General features: G+C 41.7%; 2 protein-coding genes across 3 annotated transcripts in view; one reads left to right on the forward strand and one right to left on the reverse strand.

Annotated features, from left to right (window-relative positions):
• Window positions 1-453: 453 nt before the first annotated feature.
• IDH3A (isocitrate dehydrogenase (NAD(+)) 3 catalytic subunit alpha) lies at window positions 454-18,070 on the forward strand. Its single transcript, XM_003413843.4, has 11 exons — window positions 454-530; window positions 4,627-4,689; window positions 6,973-7,056; window positions 9,670-9,784; window positions 10,713-10,900; window positions 11,396-11,529; window positions 12,426-12,528; window positions 12,662-12,726; window positions 14,103-14,187; window positions 14,651-14,803; window positions 16,493-18,070. Exons 1-11 carry the CDS (start codon window positions 504-506, stop codon window positions 16,574-16,576), a joined length of 1,101 nt encoding a protein of 366 aa, XP_003413891.1. The 5' UTR covers window positions 454-503; the 3' UTR covers window positions 16,577-18,070.
• Window positions 18,058-19,375, reverse strand: part of ACSBG1 (acyl-CoA synthetase bubblegum family member 1) — a 64,855-nt gene continuing 63,537 nt past the window's right edge. The window contains exon 14 of one of the 2 annotated variants that reach the window (XM_003413745.3): window positions 18,058-19,046. In XM_003413745.3, the coding sequence (XP_003413793.1) occupies window positions 18,961-19,046 (86 nt within the window). In that variant the 3' untranslated portion in view covers window positions 18,058-18,960. The remainder of the gene's footprint in view (window positions 19,047-19,375) is intronic. The other variant, XM_023552962.2, reaches the window with a different exon arrangement.

Here is a 19,375-nt window from a genome sequence, read left to right on the forward strand (position 1 = left end):
GGATTGTGGTGATGGTTGTGCAACTGGGTACATTTACTAAAAATCACCAAACTTGTACAATTACAGAATGAATTTTATGGAATATAAATTATACCTTAGTAGGACTGTTAAAAATGAAAATAAATAATTGTGTAATAACTACACTGTATCCCTCCACTGGATTGTAAGCTCCGTGAGAGAAGCTCTAGGTCCAAAACTTAGAAGAGTGATTGACACCTGGTGGGCGCCAAACAAAAACATCTTCACTTGTCAGTGAAATCAATGAATGACAGAGGAAATCACAAAGGTTGCTTCCCACGTATCCGGACCAGGCACCTTCCGGGCCACAACTCCACGCTTGCTTCGTGCGTCACCGCGAGGCGAGCCCGGGGATTGGCCAGAAGGGTGGCAGCGTGTCCAGGGGCGGGGCTCCGAGGGGGCGGGGCGTGGGCGGGGCGCGGGCGCGAGCCGCGCGGCTGCGCACTACTGCCACCGCTGTCGCCGCGGTGAAAGGAAGCGACGCGATGGCTGGGCCGGCGTGGATCTCCAAGGTGAGCTCCCGGCAGGTCGGCGGGTGGCGGGCAGGTGGCGGCGGGCGGGCCCCGAGGGCAGGCGGGCGAGCGGGGCGCGTGCTGGGCGGGAGCGGGCCTGGACGGGTGGCGCGCGCGGCCAGCCGGGGACAGTTCGGGCGCCTGTTGGGCCGCGCGTGCCCCTGGCGCCGGGGCCCGCGCGCTGGATTTGGGCACTTCTGCGCCAGGACACCCGCGCCTGAGGCGGGGACGGCGTCAAGGTCAAGGCTGGGGTACCGGCTCCACTCCCCGCGACACCCTGGTGCCGCCACCCGCATCCGGTCGGCCGGGGCCCGGGCCTCGCGCCGAACCCGGGAAAGTGATGGGAACCGCTGCCCCCGGACCGGTCATCCCGGCCGCTTCCGACGCTGCGGCCCGCTGCAGTGCTGATCGCTCGGAGAGTTCCCCCCAGCACGGCCTGCTTCCTTCCCCCGGTGTCTGCTAGGCCCTCGGCCCGGTGACCACTGCGGCCTCGAGCATGGGCTTTGGGATTGGGAGGCCTTCCCAGGTGAGGGAATCCCGAGGCGGTTTCCTGCCAGTTTTTTTTTCTTGTTGGAATGCTCCCCAGTCTGACCTCTGGTGCTCTTGTAGCTATTTCCCTTCAAAGGACACAAGGCACCTTACACCTTGGAATTCCCCTTCGAACCCTGGGGAGGGAGACCCCTGGCGCGTTCCTTTGCCTTTTATTGGTGGGAGTCCTGCGATATGAACAACTTAGCTCTCCCTGACAGCTGGGATGCCAGAGCTGGAAAGGGCTTCACAGCATCTCAGCAGAGGAGGAAACCTGTGCCTGGAGACAAAACTTGCCCAAAGTCATACAGATTGTGTCATAGCTGAAAGAGAAACCCAGATGTCTTGATTCCCAGTCCTCAGCCCTGTTCTGCCTGCTTTGTGGCTAAGGGCACACAGCAAATTATGGGTACAGGGAATAACAGGCCACAGGTCTCCTGTTGTTCTTAATGAATGACCTAGAAATCTACCTGAAGCACTTTTTTTCTTATAAAATATAGTACTTTTCTCTGTTTTTTGAGTTTAAAGAGAGGGCCAGGGGTGCATTGTTATTTAGTGAAAAGAGCTTTACACTGGGATTCAGGAGTCTTAGGAATCTTAGGAATGCCACTGATGGGCTGTGTGATCCTGAGCAAATTACTTAACATTTCAGAGCCTCAATGTGCTCATCCATTAAATGTCTGTACTTGCCTTACAGACTTGTTTGAGGATTAAATAATGTATGTAAAAGCACCTAGTACATGTAGAAGGAACACAACAATCTAAAGCTTTTCTAGCTAGCAGTGTACTTATCTTGTGGTCACAAAGCAGACAGTTGGACCTCAATAACCAGGTGTTTCTCAGTAACTGGGTTTGCTCTTTTACCCTCATCAGACCAGACTTGCTTGTGATGGCAAGTTACGTCATGTTTGCTGAAGAAGGTAAAGCAAATCCATGCCACTGTCCTTTCATCCCTGAGCTCACACTTAACACTTGATTTATCTTTGGTAGGTACATTAAGTCTTCAGAATGAGGGACAGAAGCAGCACTGTTGATAGTGAATGTGCTGGAAATTTTTGTTTCACCTTTAGTGTGGTCTACAAGGGGAAAGAAAAAAATAGGTGTTCAGGAAGTGTTGAATTGTGATTGTTCTCTGACACCAACTCCCTGTGTGACCTTTGGAAGAGTCATTTCACCACTGTGGGCCAGTTTCTCTCTTCAGGGATTGGAGTGGAGGGTGCTTCTGAGGCTTGCCCTGGGGCGGGGCCGAGCTGGGTGGGGATTTCAATCAGAGCAGTTCCTCTACTGGGATTCCATTTAAGATCTTGTTTGAAAAAAGAGATCTACAGGCTAAAAAAGCTTTTCTCACACAAAAAATAGTGGGTGTCTAAAGACTTTCCAGGCTCTAAAGTACTATGGTTATAATGAGCCAATTCCCATCAGCAAGCACTTACTGAGTGAGCACCTGCCATACATCCAGTGCTGTATTTATGTTTTCAAGTTGAAGTGTGAAGGTGAAAAAGGAAATGAGGAGCTGTGGGTTAAGATGGCTTGGGACCTGGAGTCACAAGTTCAGGGTTCCAGTTCAGGGTTCCAGTCCAGGCTCTGTGAGCCAAGTCCTGAAGCCTCTCTGGGCCTCGCTTTCCTCATCTGAAAGGGGCCACTACTACCTGTCTCTTTGTGATGTAATATATGTACAAGTCTATCATAAAATAGATAGTCTGCTTTAAAAAAATCTCATTTTACTTAAAGTTCTGGGTCATTCTAATGACTTAGATGTAGTACCACCACCTTATTAAAAGATCTAAGGAGAGATGACAAACATGGAAAAGACTGGTTGTTACAGAAAAATCTTTGCAAGTATTAAGCTGTTTGCTGGGCTAAAAACTCATCAGATAGAGATGATGGTTGAGGCTGTCCTCAGTTTATTCAGCATATATTTTTTGAGCACCTAATATGAGCTGGGCACTGGAGATGAAACAGTGAACAAAACAAAAATCCCTGTGCTTGTGGGTTTACATTTGAAATCAGTTTTCTTGGTCAGGTCTTCTGGTACAAGGACCAAACCAAATGAAACCCGTTGCCACTGAGTTGATTCTGACTCATAGCAGCACTACAGGACAGAGTAGAACTGCCCTATAGGGTTTCCAAGGAGCGGATGGTGTATTCAAACTACTGGCCTTTTGGTTAGCAGCTGAGCTCTTAATCAGTGTGTCTGTTTTGTGTGGATGGCTGCTCCCTCTTTTTGGGGTGGTAAGAAGGACTCATGCAAAATTATATAACAGTGCTTATCACAGAGTAGCCTTTAAATGGCCTCCTGTCTGCTGGTGAATGGATCATGTCCTAGGATTAAGGTTATGGCCAATGGTTTTGGCATAGAGTGTTCTTTTGGGTCTGGCCCTATCTTTTATTTTCAGTTCAGCAACATGACTTTGTGGGTGCCAGAATGGAGGATGAGAGAATACAGTTCACTCATACCTTCTTGGCTGTTGGTTGGTGTCTCATCATTAGTAAAAAAAAAATCATTAGTAGAGGCCACTATTTCAGTAAAGGTTCCAGCCTTGTAAGAACTCTTTGAAAACGAAGCCTAAAAGAGGATATAACAAGTGTATCTTTGCCTATGTATCTAGCATGACAAAAAGTTACCTTTAAACTTTTTATTGAATTTTGATTCCTTTGATCTGTGTACCTAATCTCTTTGATCTTATCTTTTTATTATAATGCAATATGACTTTGTACCAGTTCTCATATCTGGTGTATGAGTGTTAAGTGGAAAAAAAATGTACCTGTGGTAATAACATCTTGGGGTGGTGGGATTACTGGGTGACTTTCTTTTCTTTTTTTGTGTGTGTCTTCCTTCTGCCCTTAGCAAATTAACAAGAATGGACCACATATTATTTTTATTATCAGAAGAAATACATAATTTATTGGAAGTCCTTATTCTATATGGCACAAGTGTTAAATGTTATTAAGTAAACTTTCTTAGATTTTTATTACAAAGTGTAATGTCTTTATGTTCACAGGAGAAGAGTCATATTGTGTAGTTGGACTAGGAGTCAGGAGACAAGAACCTGGTTTCCATTTTGCCAATTACCAACTGGGTGACCTGTGGCAAATTCTAACTCTCTGGGTCCAGTGTCCCCACCTGTAAAATGAGTGGGCTCTGGATTTTATAAGGACCCTCCTGGCTCTAAAATTAGCGATGATTTTCTTAGAGTAAGTCTTATGCCCAAACTGACCCCAGTAGTCAAGAAGGTTGGTGTACAACTTTTCAGATCATCTGAGAAAAATCCAGTGTTAGAGCTAAAAAGGTACAGCTTCATTTTACCCTCAGCATCTTTTGGCAACCTGCGTGCATGAAGTTGACCAAAAGCGTATAGTACTTCAATTCACAGGGCAAAGACAAACTGAATATTTAGGTTTTCAAATCTGAGAGAGCTTGCCGCAGGGGAAAAGTATTCCTGGGGAGTTTCCAGAGAGACCTGTGTAAGTTTGCAGCCTTATCAGCTGTCAGAAATGCCTCCGTCTCCCCTTCTGCTCTGTGTGGCCTAATGCTCAGTGTGACATTTCTCCATTGGTGTTAATGTAGGTCTCTCGGCTGCTGGGGGCATTCCACAACCCAAAACAGGTGACCAGAGGTTTTTCTGGTGGCGTGAGTATAATTACATTTTTATTTTCTTTCCTTTTAGAAGTTTCTCAAGAAAGATACTCTAATCAGTTCGTATTATATTATTTGCATTTTAATGTTATCATATAGCATTGTCTCCATTTATTTAAAACTAGAGAAAATGCGCCATACTTATACTGTATATTAAAATGATTGGCTGACATATGCGTAAATCTATCAGGTTACTTGTACATTTAAAGAATTGTATTACAGCTGGCTCTATAAGCTTGTCATCTTAATATCTTGAAGAAGCTTTGTTAAAAACAGAAAGTACCCTGGAGCCTGTTAACTTTATTTCATGGTCTCATTTTGGTAAGACGATTTTTTCAAAAGTAGTGCAAATTGAGAGAAAATTGTTGAGAAGCTTCAACACTTGCTTTGCATTTTTATTTTGTGAGCTCCCCTAAAAACAGTAGATTGGTTGCCAATTAGGAATACCGTAAACATCTGTAAGCCCTGTATTATTTTCCCTTCCTTATGTAGTCTTTATAGGTTATGTGCTAGTGATTTGTCTATTTCTCATTAAATCTGCAGCTTTTAGAATCCCTGGCGTTATTAATTTTGTGCGTTAAAAGCCGATACCACATTTTTAGAACATTCTGAGGCTGTGGGTCAGTGACTTCCCATTCGTTTTTATTTTACCCCCTTCTTAAGGAATCCAGTTTGGATTTCATAATTCCTATACTCCCCTATAGGAAACCCTTTTGACGTAGTGGTTAAGTGATACAGCTGCTAACCAAAGGGCGGGCAGTTCAGATCTGCCAGGCGCTCCTTGCAAACTCTGTGGGACAGTTCTACTCTGTCCCATAAGGTTGCTATGAGTTGGGATCGACTCGACAGCACTGGGTTTGGTTTGGCTTTTGTATACTCCCATGTAACAACTTATGCTATGAGGAATTTATAAGACCATAGTATATTGTTTCCCATTTGCTTCCTGTACTGGGGAAAGAAAGTCGATTTCTTCTGGTGGCCTGATGGCATTTATGTCACACAAAGGTTCTTTTGGCTCTGCTTATGCGAAAGACGCAGAATGATGCTTGCTCTTTAATCTGAAATATGGCTCAGCTGGCATTTCAAACATTCTGAAAGTGAATAAGGTGATTGTTGCTCTCTACTATTATTTAATTTTCAGTCTGGCCCATTTTTAAAATCTTAGCCTGGTGGAAGAGGTTATATTTGGAAGAGATAAGAGAAAATAATACTTCTAAAGAAAATTTCTTCCATTGTACAGAAACATTCAGAAATAATCAGTCTGCCTGCCCAGGGGTTCTCACTGGAAGGCAAAGGTCCAGAGAAACTTGAATCAGCGACTTAAAAAAAAAAAAAAATAACTCAGGCAACTGGAAATAAAACAGGTCAGGTACCATTGTCTGGTCCATACCCCTAAGGTGGGGAGAAAGCCCCCAAATAACAAAATGTCTAGTTCTCAAATTGAGAGAGAGAGGGTCTAAATTTTATCTTAACTCATTAAAAGCCTCTGAAATTATTTCTCTTTAGATTTTTTGTTGTTACTGTTTCTGTGTTTGAAGTGCTGGCTTCATTTTGTGTCAAGCCATTGGAGTAAATCTTTGACGTTATGTTATAAATGCACTTGCTGTCATTCTCCGTGTAACTCAGACTCTACAGGTGTGATCACATATGCTATTCATGTTGCTTAAAAATAAGCTTTGATGAGCTTAATTATTCAGATTACATTGAAGCAGCTAATTTTCTAGAATAACTAAGAGAGATGGAGGCCCGCTTTTGATTTGAAATCTGGTTTTTCTCTGAGTGTTCTAGTGGACCTCAGTGATACTCTGAAAATGTGTCTGAAAGTGTTTTGTAAGATTGAAGAAGCTGCATGAGAAATTAAACTTTCCAGGATCACAATGGAAAGGAAAGCGCTTGCCTTCATGAGAAACCCTCTAAATTTTAGTGAGAGAACATTATTGAAATATTTTGCTGTCTTCGATTTTACAGACTTCAATTACTTAGACTTTCTGTAGTTCATCTGAAAAGAAATCATTTGGCTAGTCTACTTGGGAGTTTATTTTACTTTTGTTTTATCTAAAGAGCATTGTTTGAATTCTTTTTTAAAACCTTCTAATGTGGATAGTATAGAATTGTGGAGTTTCTTGGCTATTGTTACTTCCCTCCCTTTTGATGATCCAAAGAGCATTTGGGTCTTATGAGACGCCCATAAAGTGGATTTCTCTTATCAGTGATACTCTTTTTGAAACCTTCAAAAATCAATTCTTACTGTCTTCTTTGATGATTTCTTATATTCAGGTTCAGACAGTAACTTTAATTCCAGGAGATGGCATTGGCCCAGAAATCTCAGCTGCAGTTATGAAGATTTTTGATGCTGCCAAAGTAAGTGGGTTTAAAAAAATGCATTTAAAAATAATTCATAGAAAAGTTTTCTTTGCCAGTTGGATCCTGTGAACTCTTAGGATGAGTTGTACATGCACCTCTAAAGTTAATGACGTCCATGGTTAATCCTCACAGATTTTACTGAACTCTAAATGGATGTTACATTGTTGTTTGCCACTGTCATTGTTGATAGTTTAAGCAGTTGTATTGCATCAGTTATATACGAATTAACCAAGGGAGTACTGCGGTGTTTGTAGATCTTTGAGCCCTGCAAAGTTACTTTCAAAAATATAAGACCTGTAGTGGAAATCAGCAGTAACCATCTTATCCACCTCATTGCTACTTTTCAAGCCCATCTTGTTCTTATCCATGGACTCTCTTGCCTAATTTTTACATTTTTATTATTATTTTAAGGTCAAGATTCAAAATGCTAGCATGTGAGAGATTCACATTCAGCACAGGCTTGAAGTCCAGACAGATCTAACTTTGAATCTCATCCCTGTCACTTACTGGCTGGGAAGCTTGGGCAAATGTCTTATGCTTGTTTTTTTTTTTTTTTTTCCCCTAATAATAATAATAGCACAGTAAAACCTGCGAAAGCCAGAACCTTCATAAGGCGGAAACCTGTCAGAGAAGGAAAACTCAAATATTTTCCACTAATCGTGATAGAAAAGTGATAAGATTGTACCCTGTCAAAAGTGGAAAACCTGCGAGACCCCGACAAACAAGGCAGTCTCTTTGAGTTCCAGCTTTCCCAGGTTTCGCTGTAGCTGCTGCCTAGTAGGGTGGTGGTGAGGATTAGATAATGTCATCACTAGGTGCTTAAGGTTATTAAGGAATGCAGTTAGGGATCCAGAGAGCTTCCAGGAGGAATGTTCTTACTTCATTCTACCTTCTTGCCAGGAAATAGAATAGATTTGATGTTTCAAAAAATTATATCGGAGATTTTGAAAGATTTATTTTTGAATTTCTAATGGGCTATTGGTATTATTATCAAGAATGAGGTGTAATTACTTCTAACAGCCCAGCCTTCGATACAAGTAGATATTTTAACATACTTTTAGAGATATAAGAAATTTGAGCATTGCTTGACATGATGTTTTGTTATTGCTAAGTATAGCTGCCAGATAAAATAATGTGTAAGATGAAATTAGTGGCTGTTAGAATGCCAGCACGTGTACGTTGAGGCACTCAGTTTATTCAAACTACGTTTACATATTTTTTTTTCTATACGAGTTTATAACTAAAATTCCTACAGAGGAGATGATGCTTATAAAGTGGCAAATCCCCCAAGTGAATTGAGATACAATCTTCTTTCACTTAGCAGTCTTGAGCCCCTTGTGAACAAGGCCTGTGTCTTATTATGTGTCCCTGTTCCTAGGACATGTTCCATCTGTGTGCTGGCTTTCACGTGTATATATACATGAAGGATGTAGGTAGAGAGAAAGGGTGGTGACACTGTAGTTTCTACATTAAAACGTTACCTCGACAGGCTAGGCACTATTTTTTTGTTGTTGTTGTTAACAGCTTTACTGAGATAGAGTTCACATACCATGCAATTTATCCATTTAAAGTGTACAACTCAATTCATTAGTTTTTAGTATATTTACAGAGTTGTGCCATCATTACCACAATCTTAATTTTAGAACATTTTTCATCACCCAAAAAGAAACCCCCACATCCATCAGCAGTTACTGTCCGTACCCTTCTACTTCTCCCCTCTCCCCAGCCCTGTCGTTGTGTTCTGTCAAGTCAATTCTTCCTCATAGTGACCCTATAGGACACAGTAGAACTGCCCCCATAGGATTTCCAAGGCTGTAATCTTTACAGAAAGGAAACCTGGTGATGCAGTGGTTAAAGGGCGCAGCTGCTAACTGAAAGGTTGGTGGTTTGAAACCCCCAGCCGTTCTGTGGGAGAAACACGTGGCTGTCTGCTCCTATAAAGATTACAGCCTTGGAAACCCTATGGGGCAGTTCTGCTCTGTCCTGTAGGGTTGCTAGGAGTCAGAATCAACTTGGCAGCAATGGGTTTTGTTGGTTTTGAATCTTTATGAGAACATATCACCAGGTCTTTTCTCCCGTAGAGCTACTGGTGAATTTGAACCGCCGACCTTTAGGTTAACAGCCAAGCATTTAACCATTGTGCTGCCAGGGCTCCTTTCCCCATCCTAGACAACCACTAATCTACTTTCTGTCTCTATGGATTTGCCTGTTCTGGACATTTTATATAAATGGAATCATAAAAGACATGGTCTTTTGTGACTGGCTTCTTTCACTTAGCGTACTGTTTTCAAGGTTTATCCATGTAGTAGCATGTATCAGTACGGTGTAGTGTTTCTCCGAACCATATTTCTCTGCTCCTTGTGCTCTTCTAATTATAGGCACCTGAAGAATCCTTGTGAAAAAAATAAGTGGGCAGGTGGCAGCTAGGAGCGAGTGACTGGGCAAGGGCAATATTGAGAATCTCCCTGGGCATACTGGAGAATGACATCTCTTCTTGTGTGCCCGGAACTTTCTGGACTTTTATTGTACATGTTTTTACTGGTTGCATTCATTGTTGAAGAAGTGTTTGTAGTCTGACTATTCACTTGTGCTCTCTGTTGTGGCCTCTAGGCACCTATTCAGTGGGAGGAGCGGAATGTCACTGCCATCCAAGGACCAGGAGGAAAGTGGATGATCCCCCCAGAAGCCAAAGAGTCCATGGATAAGAACAAGATGGGCTTGAAAGGTAGCACTGAAGTGGATAAGGTGGTTACTGCTGATTTCTGCTACAGGTCTTATAGTTTTGAAAGTTTATACATTTAAGCTCAGTAAGGCTTGACCATCTACTAAAGTAAAGCCATCCTTTTACGAAGCAATTTACTCATAAGAAGAAGCTTTGTGTTTCATTTTGCAACATTTTTTCCCCTCAGTAAAAATGTTTAATAAAAAAAAAAAAGTTTAAGTATTACTGGCCAACATCAAGTGATGTAATGTATTTATCCTTGACTAGATTTATCTTTTGCTTAATTTTTATGTTTTTATTATTATTTTAATTAATATATTTTGAAGGTCGAGATTCAAAATGCTAGCATGTGAGAGATTCACGTTCAGCACAGGCTTGGAGTCCAGACAGATCTAACTTTGAATCTCATCCCTGTCACTTACTGGCTGGGAAGCTTGGGCAAATGTCTTATTCTTGTTTTTTTTCTAATGATAATAATAGTACGTAAAACCTGCGAAAGCCAGAACCTTTGTAAGGCAGAAGTCTGTCAGAGAAGGAAAATGCAAATATTTTCCACTAATCGCGATAGAAAACTGATAAGACTGCACCCTGTCAAAGGTGGAAAACCTGAGAGACCCGGAAAAATAAGGCAGCCTCATTTAGTTCCAGCTTTCCCAGGTTTCGCTGTAGCTGCTGCCTAATAGGGTGGTGGTAAGGATTAGATAATGTCGTCACTAGGTGCTTAAGGTTATTAAAGAACGCATTAGGGTCCCAGAGAGCTTCCATGAGGAGTGTTCTTCCTTCGTTTGAATCTGAGGGAGACGTTGAAGTTAGAGACCGCACGTTTTACAAGGTAGCCCAGGTGGGTTAGTAGGTGACATGTCAGACCAGAATGTGTCCTAGTCTTGAACTGATTAGAGTCTTGTCATCTGAGTATTCTTCTTTATTACAGGCCCTTTAAAGACCCCAATAGCAGCTGGTCACCCGTCTATGAATTTATTGCTGCGTAAAACATTTGACCTTTATGCCAACGTCCGGCCATGTGTCTCAATCGAAGGCTATAAAACCCCTTACACCGATGTAAATATTGTCACCATTCGCGAGAACACAGAAGGAGAATACAGTGGCATTGAGCATGTGGTAAGTTCATTCCAGAGACTTTTTTACTCTTAGTTGGGTTGCTTTCTGTGCACCTGGGACAGCTGTACAAACTCCCAGGTGACATTATCTCTCTAAGACAGTTTTACTTCTGTGAGGAGTTGTGGGTGTTTGTGTTGGTCTCTGGCTGACAGTGTCCCAGTGGATGTCAGCAGCAACAGGGCATGATGGTTCAGAGCCCAGCAGTGGGGACTGGCCCTCTTGCTTGAATCCTGCATCCCCCCACTTCGCAGTTTTGCTCTTTGGCAGGTGACCATCACTCTACCTCAGTTTTCCTCATCTGTGCAGTGGGGCTTATAATACCCACCTCACCAGGGGGGTGTTAATATTTAATGAGATAGTGTATGTGAGGTGCTGACCCTGGTAGCCAGCGCTGTGCAAGCACACCACAAATGGTATTGTCCACATGCAGCTGGCTGTAGAGCACTGAGTTGCTGCCCCTTTCTTTCCAGTGAGGTGGTATTTCCCTTCTTTCAGATTGTCGACGGAGTTGTGCAGAGCATCAAGCTTATCACCGAGCAGGCAAGCAAGCGCATCGCTGAGTTTGCCTTTGAGTATGCCCGGAACAATCACCGGAGCAACGTCACGGCCGTGCACAAAGCCAACATCATGTGAGTCCCCGCAAGGGCCAGCGCGCTGTCTCACTGTGCGGGGAGCACAGTGACAGGGCTTCCCCTTCTGCTCTCTAGCTTGCTCATTGATTTCTAACGTCTCTGAAAAATAGCTGTGTAAGCATTTGGAGGGTCAAGCGTTAGTTATCTTCTCTTCTGCCTTGTGGTCTCCTATCTGATGTGCCTCTCTCTCTGATGGGTGAATGGCAGGAGAACATTTGGAGGGGGCAGGAAAACAGGTCCTGTGCCTTTAGGGAGGGACTGAGGGTTATTGGAAAGGAAGTTGGAGTCTTTGCATCCCCAGACGCTGTGGCCAGTTAAGCAAATGCAACAAAGCTCTAAGGGCAGGGTCATTTGTGTTTTAGAGGTATAATAGTGGGAGTGTTTCTGAAATTGCCACCTGCTCAGGGGCTTAAAATAGTGCTAATAGTGCTAACACTGTCTGATGCATTACTCTAGCAGTTTAAATTCTCTTCATCTCCAGTCTACTAAAAACTATCTGTGAACGTATAAAGAAAGTTTTCCTAAGCTAAGAAGTGTTGAACATGAAAAGTACTAAAATCATAATAAAACCATATAAGTAATAAATAAGTTAACCTTCTAAAACAAGTTTAGTATTTTCTTAGGAACGGATATTTCTTACTTCTCACAAGATAACACTTTAAAAACAGTCTTCTCCGCTATGATCACACTGGTTTCCTTTTTCTCTCTTTTGTGCTTCCAGAATATTTTCAACTTGTATTTTAGTACCTACCTAAAAATTAGTTTTACTGTAATTGTGAAATCAGACATCTTGGCTTTTGGAACGTAAATTTCTTGAGCTTATTTTTGCTTCTTTGGTTTGATCCTTTTTTTCTTCTGCAAGTCTTCAACACTTTTTATTTGATTAAATACAGGCGAATGTCAGATGGGCTTTTTCTGCAAAAATGCAGGGAAGTTGCAGAAAACTGTAAAGATATTAAATTTAATGAGATGTACCTTGATACAGTATGTCTGAATGTAAGTATGTGTTTACACTTACCTGCTACTTTTTGTGGTGTACAGTTTGTGTGTATGTGTGGTGTGCAGTGTGTGTGTGTGTATGTGTGGTGTGCTGTTGCAGTGGCTGATGTACATAATGCTTTCCTTCTAGATGGTACAAGACCCGTCCCAGTTTGATGTGCTTGTTATGCCAAATTTATATGGAGACATCCTTAGGTGAGTCTAGCTGCACCTTTCTCTTTTAGCCTATGGTTTATTTACACAGGGAGCCCTGGTGGTGCAGTGGTTAACTGCTTGGCTGCTAACCGAAAGGTCAGTGGTTCGAACCCACCAGCCTCTCCGTGGGAGAAAGATGTGACAGTCTGCTTCTGTAAAGATTTATAGCCTTGGAAACGCTATAGTGCAGTTCTACTCTGTCCTATAGGGCTGCTATGAGCTGGAATCGACATGACGGCAATGTTTTTTTTTAATTTATAAATGCCCTGAAATAAATTATGGCTTAAAAATTTAATCAAATATTATAAAATACAGCATTTGTTATACGATACGAATTGAATTCTAACAATACAGGTAGTGATATCAACGATTCAGTGTTGGGTGGGTTACTCTTTCACTTATGTATCAGATCAGCTCACATCTATTGCTCCCTAAATTCTTCCAATTTTTCAGATGTTTTATTTATTGAGTGATTTCAGCCTTCTGTTATGTATAACTTGTAGGTGGGTGGTCATTTTGACAATTTTTTAAAAATTTTTTCTGACATAATTTCAGGCTTACAGAAAAATTGCAAGAATTGTACAAAGAATATCTGGTATACCTGGCACCCAGATGCCCCAAATGTTAACATTTTACCATATAACTCTTTCCCTCCCTCCCTCCCCCCATCTCTCCCTCTCTTTCTCTCCCTTCCCCCCATCTTGCTGAAAACACACACATATGCGCGCACACACGCACACACACACACAGAGTGGTGGTTTTAAAATATGTCCACAAATTCTTTTCATATTCTTCTCTTAGTACCTCCCCCTCTTGAAAGTAGGCTACACTTAGTGACTTGCTTCTAATGAATAGAATATGGAAAAAGTGTTATCTGTCTCACACACACACACACACACACACACACACACACACACACACACAGACATATGATGTAGGCCAAATGGTAGATTTTCAAATTTATCAGTTCTTTTACATTTATTCATTGGCATTCTTTTATATGGAAAACTTTTCCTTCTTTCTTATTTACCATATTTTTACACAAATAACATGCGCTTTCTGCATTTGCCAACTGCACCCTCCCACTGCGAGGTATTTTCGTAAGTGCCGCTATGCCAGTTTTTTTTTTTTTTTTAATATTACTGTGTGTTTTTAAAACAGCCTATCTTTTTTTTGAGCCTTGTTGTGCTTTCTGGCACTACAGGGTGTTCCAAGCTCAACCTGCATTTTCCTAACTCCAGCTCTGGAATCAGCCATTTCTCCAAGGAGCCCTGGTTCTGTTTAGTGAAGAATGGTATTTACAAACAAAAATGTGGGTTGCTAGGTAAGATGTTTTGTTTTTCAAAATAGTTTTTGAAATGCTCTTCTGCCCCTAGTGACCTGTGTGCAGGACTGATTGGAGGTCTTGGCGTGACGCCAAGTGGCAACATTGGAGCCAATGGAGTTGCAATCTTCGAGTCGGTAAGGATGGTGATGCCTGAAACAGACCTCAGGTCAGAGTGGCATGACCACTTGGGAGGTATTATCTGCATAACTATTTTGTAACTTTTGAGGTTTTCAAATTTTCAAAAGAAAATGATGCTTTGTTTGTGTTTTTTTATGTAAGCTTGGTTTGGTGGTTCTTTCCCCCCAGGTATTTCTTTATTACATATCCTTCCTCACATTAAAAATATTTTACCACAAATTGATTGGGAAAGCTGATTGGGCCATTATTTTACCTAAAAAAAATTATTTTTATTACTCTAAGCTCCTTATTTGTTTGAGTTTTTGTTTCTAAGATCTGTGTCTGATAAATGCTCCCAGTAGCTATTTAGTATATATTTTCTATTGGTGAAGAAAGATGGTTAACCCCCCCAGCTCATTCAGAAGAGAGCTGTTTGTTTTTTGCCTCCCTCCCAACTATGCGGCTTTTCCTACCACGTAGGTTCATGGAACCGCCCCGGATATAGCAGGCAAGGACATGGCCAACCCCACGGCCCTCCTGCTCAGCGCCGTGATGATGCTGCGTCACATGGGGCTTTTTGACCAAGCTGCCAAGATCGAGGCTGCGTGTTTTGCTACAATTAAAGACGGAAAGGTATCGGTAATCTTGAGTGAGTCTTGCTGGGCAAAATGTATTTCTTCCCTGTGTTTTATCTGTGTGGAGATAATTGTTCTCAAAAGGGTTGAAGGATTTGGTGTTGGAACAGGGCTTCTTGGTGTAGGTTCCCTGATTAAACTCTAGGGCGTATGTGCAAGCATATGTGTGCGTTTTCTGAGGTGAGCATGAAGTATTTCATCAGATAAAGGTTAAAAAGCAGTGGTTTGGGAGTCAGAGTCAGGATTAAGGCCCAGTTATCCTGTCCTGGCCTATCCTGTCTTATCCCAACTGGCTGTTTGATCTTGGCCAAGTCTGTTAATTTTCTAGGTAGCTTTTTCCTCCTCTCAACAAACATCTGTTGAGTTTACATTATAGGGTATGAAGAATATAATAAAATGATGAATAGTATAAGGTCCTGGGCCTCTAGGGGCTCAGAATCTAACAGCGAATACAGATGCAATGTGTCTGTAAGACAGTGGTATTCTATGTTATACTGTATACATCTGTAATACAAAGCTTTCATGAAAGTAATAATAATGGCTAATATTAATTGTACTTACAAAACCCTCGGTTCTTTATAAATATCATCTCAGTAAATCTCTACAACTCGGAAGCAGATATAAGTAATTCCATTTTATAGATGAGGAAACTGAGGCATGGAAAGATTAAGTAATTTGTTCAAGGTTTCACAGCTCCTAAATGGCAAAGCCAGGGTTCACATCCAGTCTGGTTCTTGCTCAGCAAACTTCACTGCCTCCATAAGCAGCTTTGGCCCATGGAAGAGGGTGCAGTGGATTCTTCTGGAAGTGGGAGGAGGAAGGGAGAAGCCATGGCTTCCCAAGGCCGGGCCTTGAAGGCTGATCCTTAGTCTGGGGTCCCTTCTTTTTTTAACATTCTGTAATTTCAAATTAAAAAAAAAATAATAATAATAATTTTTATTTTTTAATTTGAAATTATTTCTTATGACCAGAATGCAAGGAATCCAGGCTTGTTTTTAATAGCCCGATAGTCACATTGGAGGCGTATGATTTTGGTTTTTTTTTTATTCTGAAGCTGTATTTGGGACATTACACTATAGAACCCAGCAGAGAGAGACCTAAATGACACAGTGGGCCCTTTTAATTGTGTAGGATGCAATGGCACAGGAGAATCTGTTTGGGGGTAAAGAGGGGATAAGCTGGTAGAAAACAGATGGGCCTTATGAAACTTTCTTTCCTAAAGAAAGAAGTTTAAGGGTTCGTGATTTAAGTATTCCTTGATATTTGTTTCCTAGCCTCCAAAGATGGATCAAAACATATCCTAAGTTTCAAAAATTCCCCAAGGACTTTGTGAAACCTTTTGTTTAGATCTGCCTTTATTTAAATGTCCCTAATCAACAAATCTTTCCTTAGGGTCTATTGAAAGTCCAAAGGGAAATTTTTGTGTGACAGCCTCCCTGTTTCCTTTTGTAGTGACAACACCTAATTTTTTTCAGAGTGTTTTCTTGTACACATTCTGCTGGGTTTTCCCAGTCCTCCTGGGGTAGATAACAGTGGTGGGGTGGGGCCTCACTGTGAAATGAAGAAGGAAATAGGAGAGAGTAGCCAGTTAACTGGCTCAGCTGGTGTTTCACTGAGGGCTTTAAGTAAAAAATAGCCTTGGTTTGGTTTAGTGCATGTATACATTTTGATCTTTTCCTTTTCTCAGAGCTTAACGAAAGATCTAGGAGGCAACGCCAAGTGCTCAGACTTCACAGAGGAAATCTGTCGCCGAGTAAAAGATTTAGATTAACACCCCTACCAGTGGTATTTGTACCAGTCATCCTAATGGACACTATATAAATCTATATTTAGAAAATCTACAGTATGTATGCATTTAATTTGCTTGTTTCTTGACAGTACATTTTTTGGGTCTGGCCTCTTAAAATCTGTGCAAAAGATGCAGGTGATATCCCTAGGCCTGCTTTCAAAGGACTTTTTCTGAGTGCTGTTTTATTTATTAAATGTTTATCTGGTAAACATTTTTTTATAAACTCTAAGAGGATTGTATCATTTGCCATTGTTAGCCATTTTAAACTGCAGTTAAAAGATTTTTTTCCTCAGCTGTAAATATCATGATACAGAATTAATAAGAGAAAACATCTAACTTTTTAAAGAAAAGCTGTTTTTTTGGTTTATAAAAAATATAATGGGAATAAAACAGGATACTTACATTATAGCACAAATGATACTCATAAAACGAAATGGACACAGAGAAATTTCCTGGGAAAGTTTACCTCAAAAACAGTAAATTTGGTCTATTTCTTAGTGACATGAAAAATCAAGACAGGTTTGTCCTTTACGTGAATTACCGCATATGAATAAAGACTTCAGATCCAAGAAATATATGTAACGAGAGATGTAATTTTTATTCATAAAATTTAGGTGATATAATAGATACAAACACACACCCGCGTTGTGTGTTCATTATTTTGTTATCTTGAGATTTAATACTTTTTGTGAGAACTTAACGAAGCAGAGGGGTGGTACTTCCTTTTAACTGGACATGTATCGAGCATCCTGAGTAACAGCCTTTGAGCCACTCTACTCAATCCTGACTTGGGCCATGGAGCTGACCTCTAGTGTATATTTACTCTTGTGAGTTGTGCATGTAACTCTCTGAAAACAACCACACTCCCACTGAGACCGATGGGGGTGATACTACTAAAGGGACTGAGTTCATAGATTTCAGCTGCAATTAAGGGACTTGGGATGCTGGCTATTAATTTTATATTTCGGCAGCTGCTCCTTCACCTTCCCCAAAGCACCCAATCACTGCCTTCCACCTCAGCACCGCCAGTAAGAGATGAGATTGTAGAGACTGGCACAGACTCAGCCTGAGTTGATTCACAGAGCTGTGCCACACTGGGGCTTGGTCTCAGCTTTTGACATTCTAGTACCTTCCTCCCCCATATCACGTTCCCTAGCATGATTTTTGTTAAACTTCAGACATGAAGTCACTATTTTCATAAACAGTTACTCTTTGGCCCCACACCAAAGGCAACTCATGTCCTCCTTTGGCCCTTGTGTAACATTGCAAACCTTTGGCTTTATGTCATGTACCCAGGTTACAAAGGAATTTCTTAGCCAAAAATAGGCCTGTTTGGGCCCTCTTTTAGGCTTGTAACCAGTCTTACAATAGTATATATATTTTACTTTGTTTACACTGCTGCTTCTTCCGTTTTATTGGGCTATGCTAATTATCAGTGGCTCTTGGGTTCATACTAATAAAGAATTCCAGAACTGATTGAGATGTCTGCTTTCTCTGTTTCCTATACAGGTACCTTAGGTCATTTTGGCTCAGCTTGCTACTAAGAATGGGGCTGCTTAAGGTATTCAGAGTGGGAGGGTGACAAGCTGGCTGCTTTTACAAGAATGCTTCACTGACACCCTGCCTACACCTTCGCTTACTCCAGGGCACTAACGGTCACTCCTGTTGCACATGGACCTGTTTTATTTGACCCACTACTCTAAATGGATCTCACCTGCTCAGATGACAAACAGTTCAGGTACTTGTCAACAGCTCTGTTAAAAAGTTTAATATTCAGATCACATATTAAATAACAATCAAATAGACAGCAGCCATTTTATTAAGCGTCAAGTTAGTTGGCATGTGTGTGGCTGAGGAGTGCCTGGTAGTGGAACTATAGGGTTGGCAGTATCCAGTAGGATCCCAGGTGACTCAGGCCGGAAGTCAGGTCATTAGGTGAGTTACAGCTGTCCGCTCTCCTTGCAGCACACACCGGAAATACAAACCACCTCCCCATCCCCCACACACAGTCCTCTCCAGCTTGCCTGTTATGTAAGCTGGCCACTTGTTAAATCTACCTGGAACTACCCGAAAATGATCAGCCCTTCTGTTCTGGAGAAGGACTGATTTTCACTTGTCACCTGAACAAAAAGCAATACTTAAACACAGAATTAAAACTAAGAATCCACATGTCAGCTTTTCAGAATTTTCAGCTATTGTTGGCCTAAGACATCACAAATGGAAATGCAGAGCCATACTTCCTCACCGGGAGACCTCAGACGTGCCAGAAGTCCACATGCCCAAACTGAAAAGACCCTGGAGGCAGCAAGATGCTCCCAAAGGCTTACCATCATCTATTTAATAGAGACTGCAAGGGGAGCCCCTGATTACTTTTTTTGCTCTTGGTAAAATGAATCAATTATGTCTTTGTACTTCTCCAGAACTATGAGCCGTTTCAGTTTCATTGTGGGACCTAGCAGAGAAAGGGAAAGAAATGAGTGAGCCTTGGGCTCTGAGAAATCTGAGAAGGTAAGATCCAGACTGAATGAATCCTATAGCTCAAATTAAACCAGACAAACTGGCAGCCAGCCTCCAAGATGCCTGCATGACCCCTGTTCCTGGTACCCATACCCTGTGTAGTCTCCTCCCACATTGTACCAGGGATGGTCTGTGTGACCAATAGAGAACAGAGGAAGTGATGATACGTCACTTATGAGAGTAGGTTATAAAAAGACTGGTTTTTGTCTTGGGCTTTTCTCTCTTGGGTTATACTTGGATCAAGCCAGCTGCTGTATTGTGAGG

This window comes from Loxodonta africana, chromosome 13 (assembly GCF_030014295.1).
Source record: "Loxodonta africana isolate mLoxAfr1 chromosome 13, mLoxAfr1.hap2, whole genome shotgun sequence".
NCBI lineage: Eukaryota > Metazoa > Chordata > Mammalia > Proboscidea > Elephantidae > Loxodonta > Loxodonta africana.

Excerpts from the sequence above, each read along its gene's own strand:
- IDH3A (XM_003413843.4), top strand. The coding sequence starts at position 504 with ATGGCTGGGCCGGCGTGGATCTCCAAG. Across the intron at positions 9,785-10,712 it reads GAACAAGATGGGCTTGAAAG|GCCCTTTAAAGACCCCAATA; the intron begins GTAGCACTGAAG and ends TCTTTATTACAG. Across the intron at positions 14,804-16,492 it reads CTACAATTAAAGACGGAAAG|AGCTTAACGAAAGATCTAGG; the intron begins GTATCGGTAATC and ends TCCTTTTCTCAG.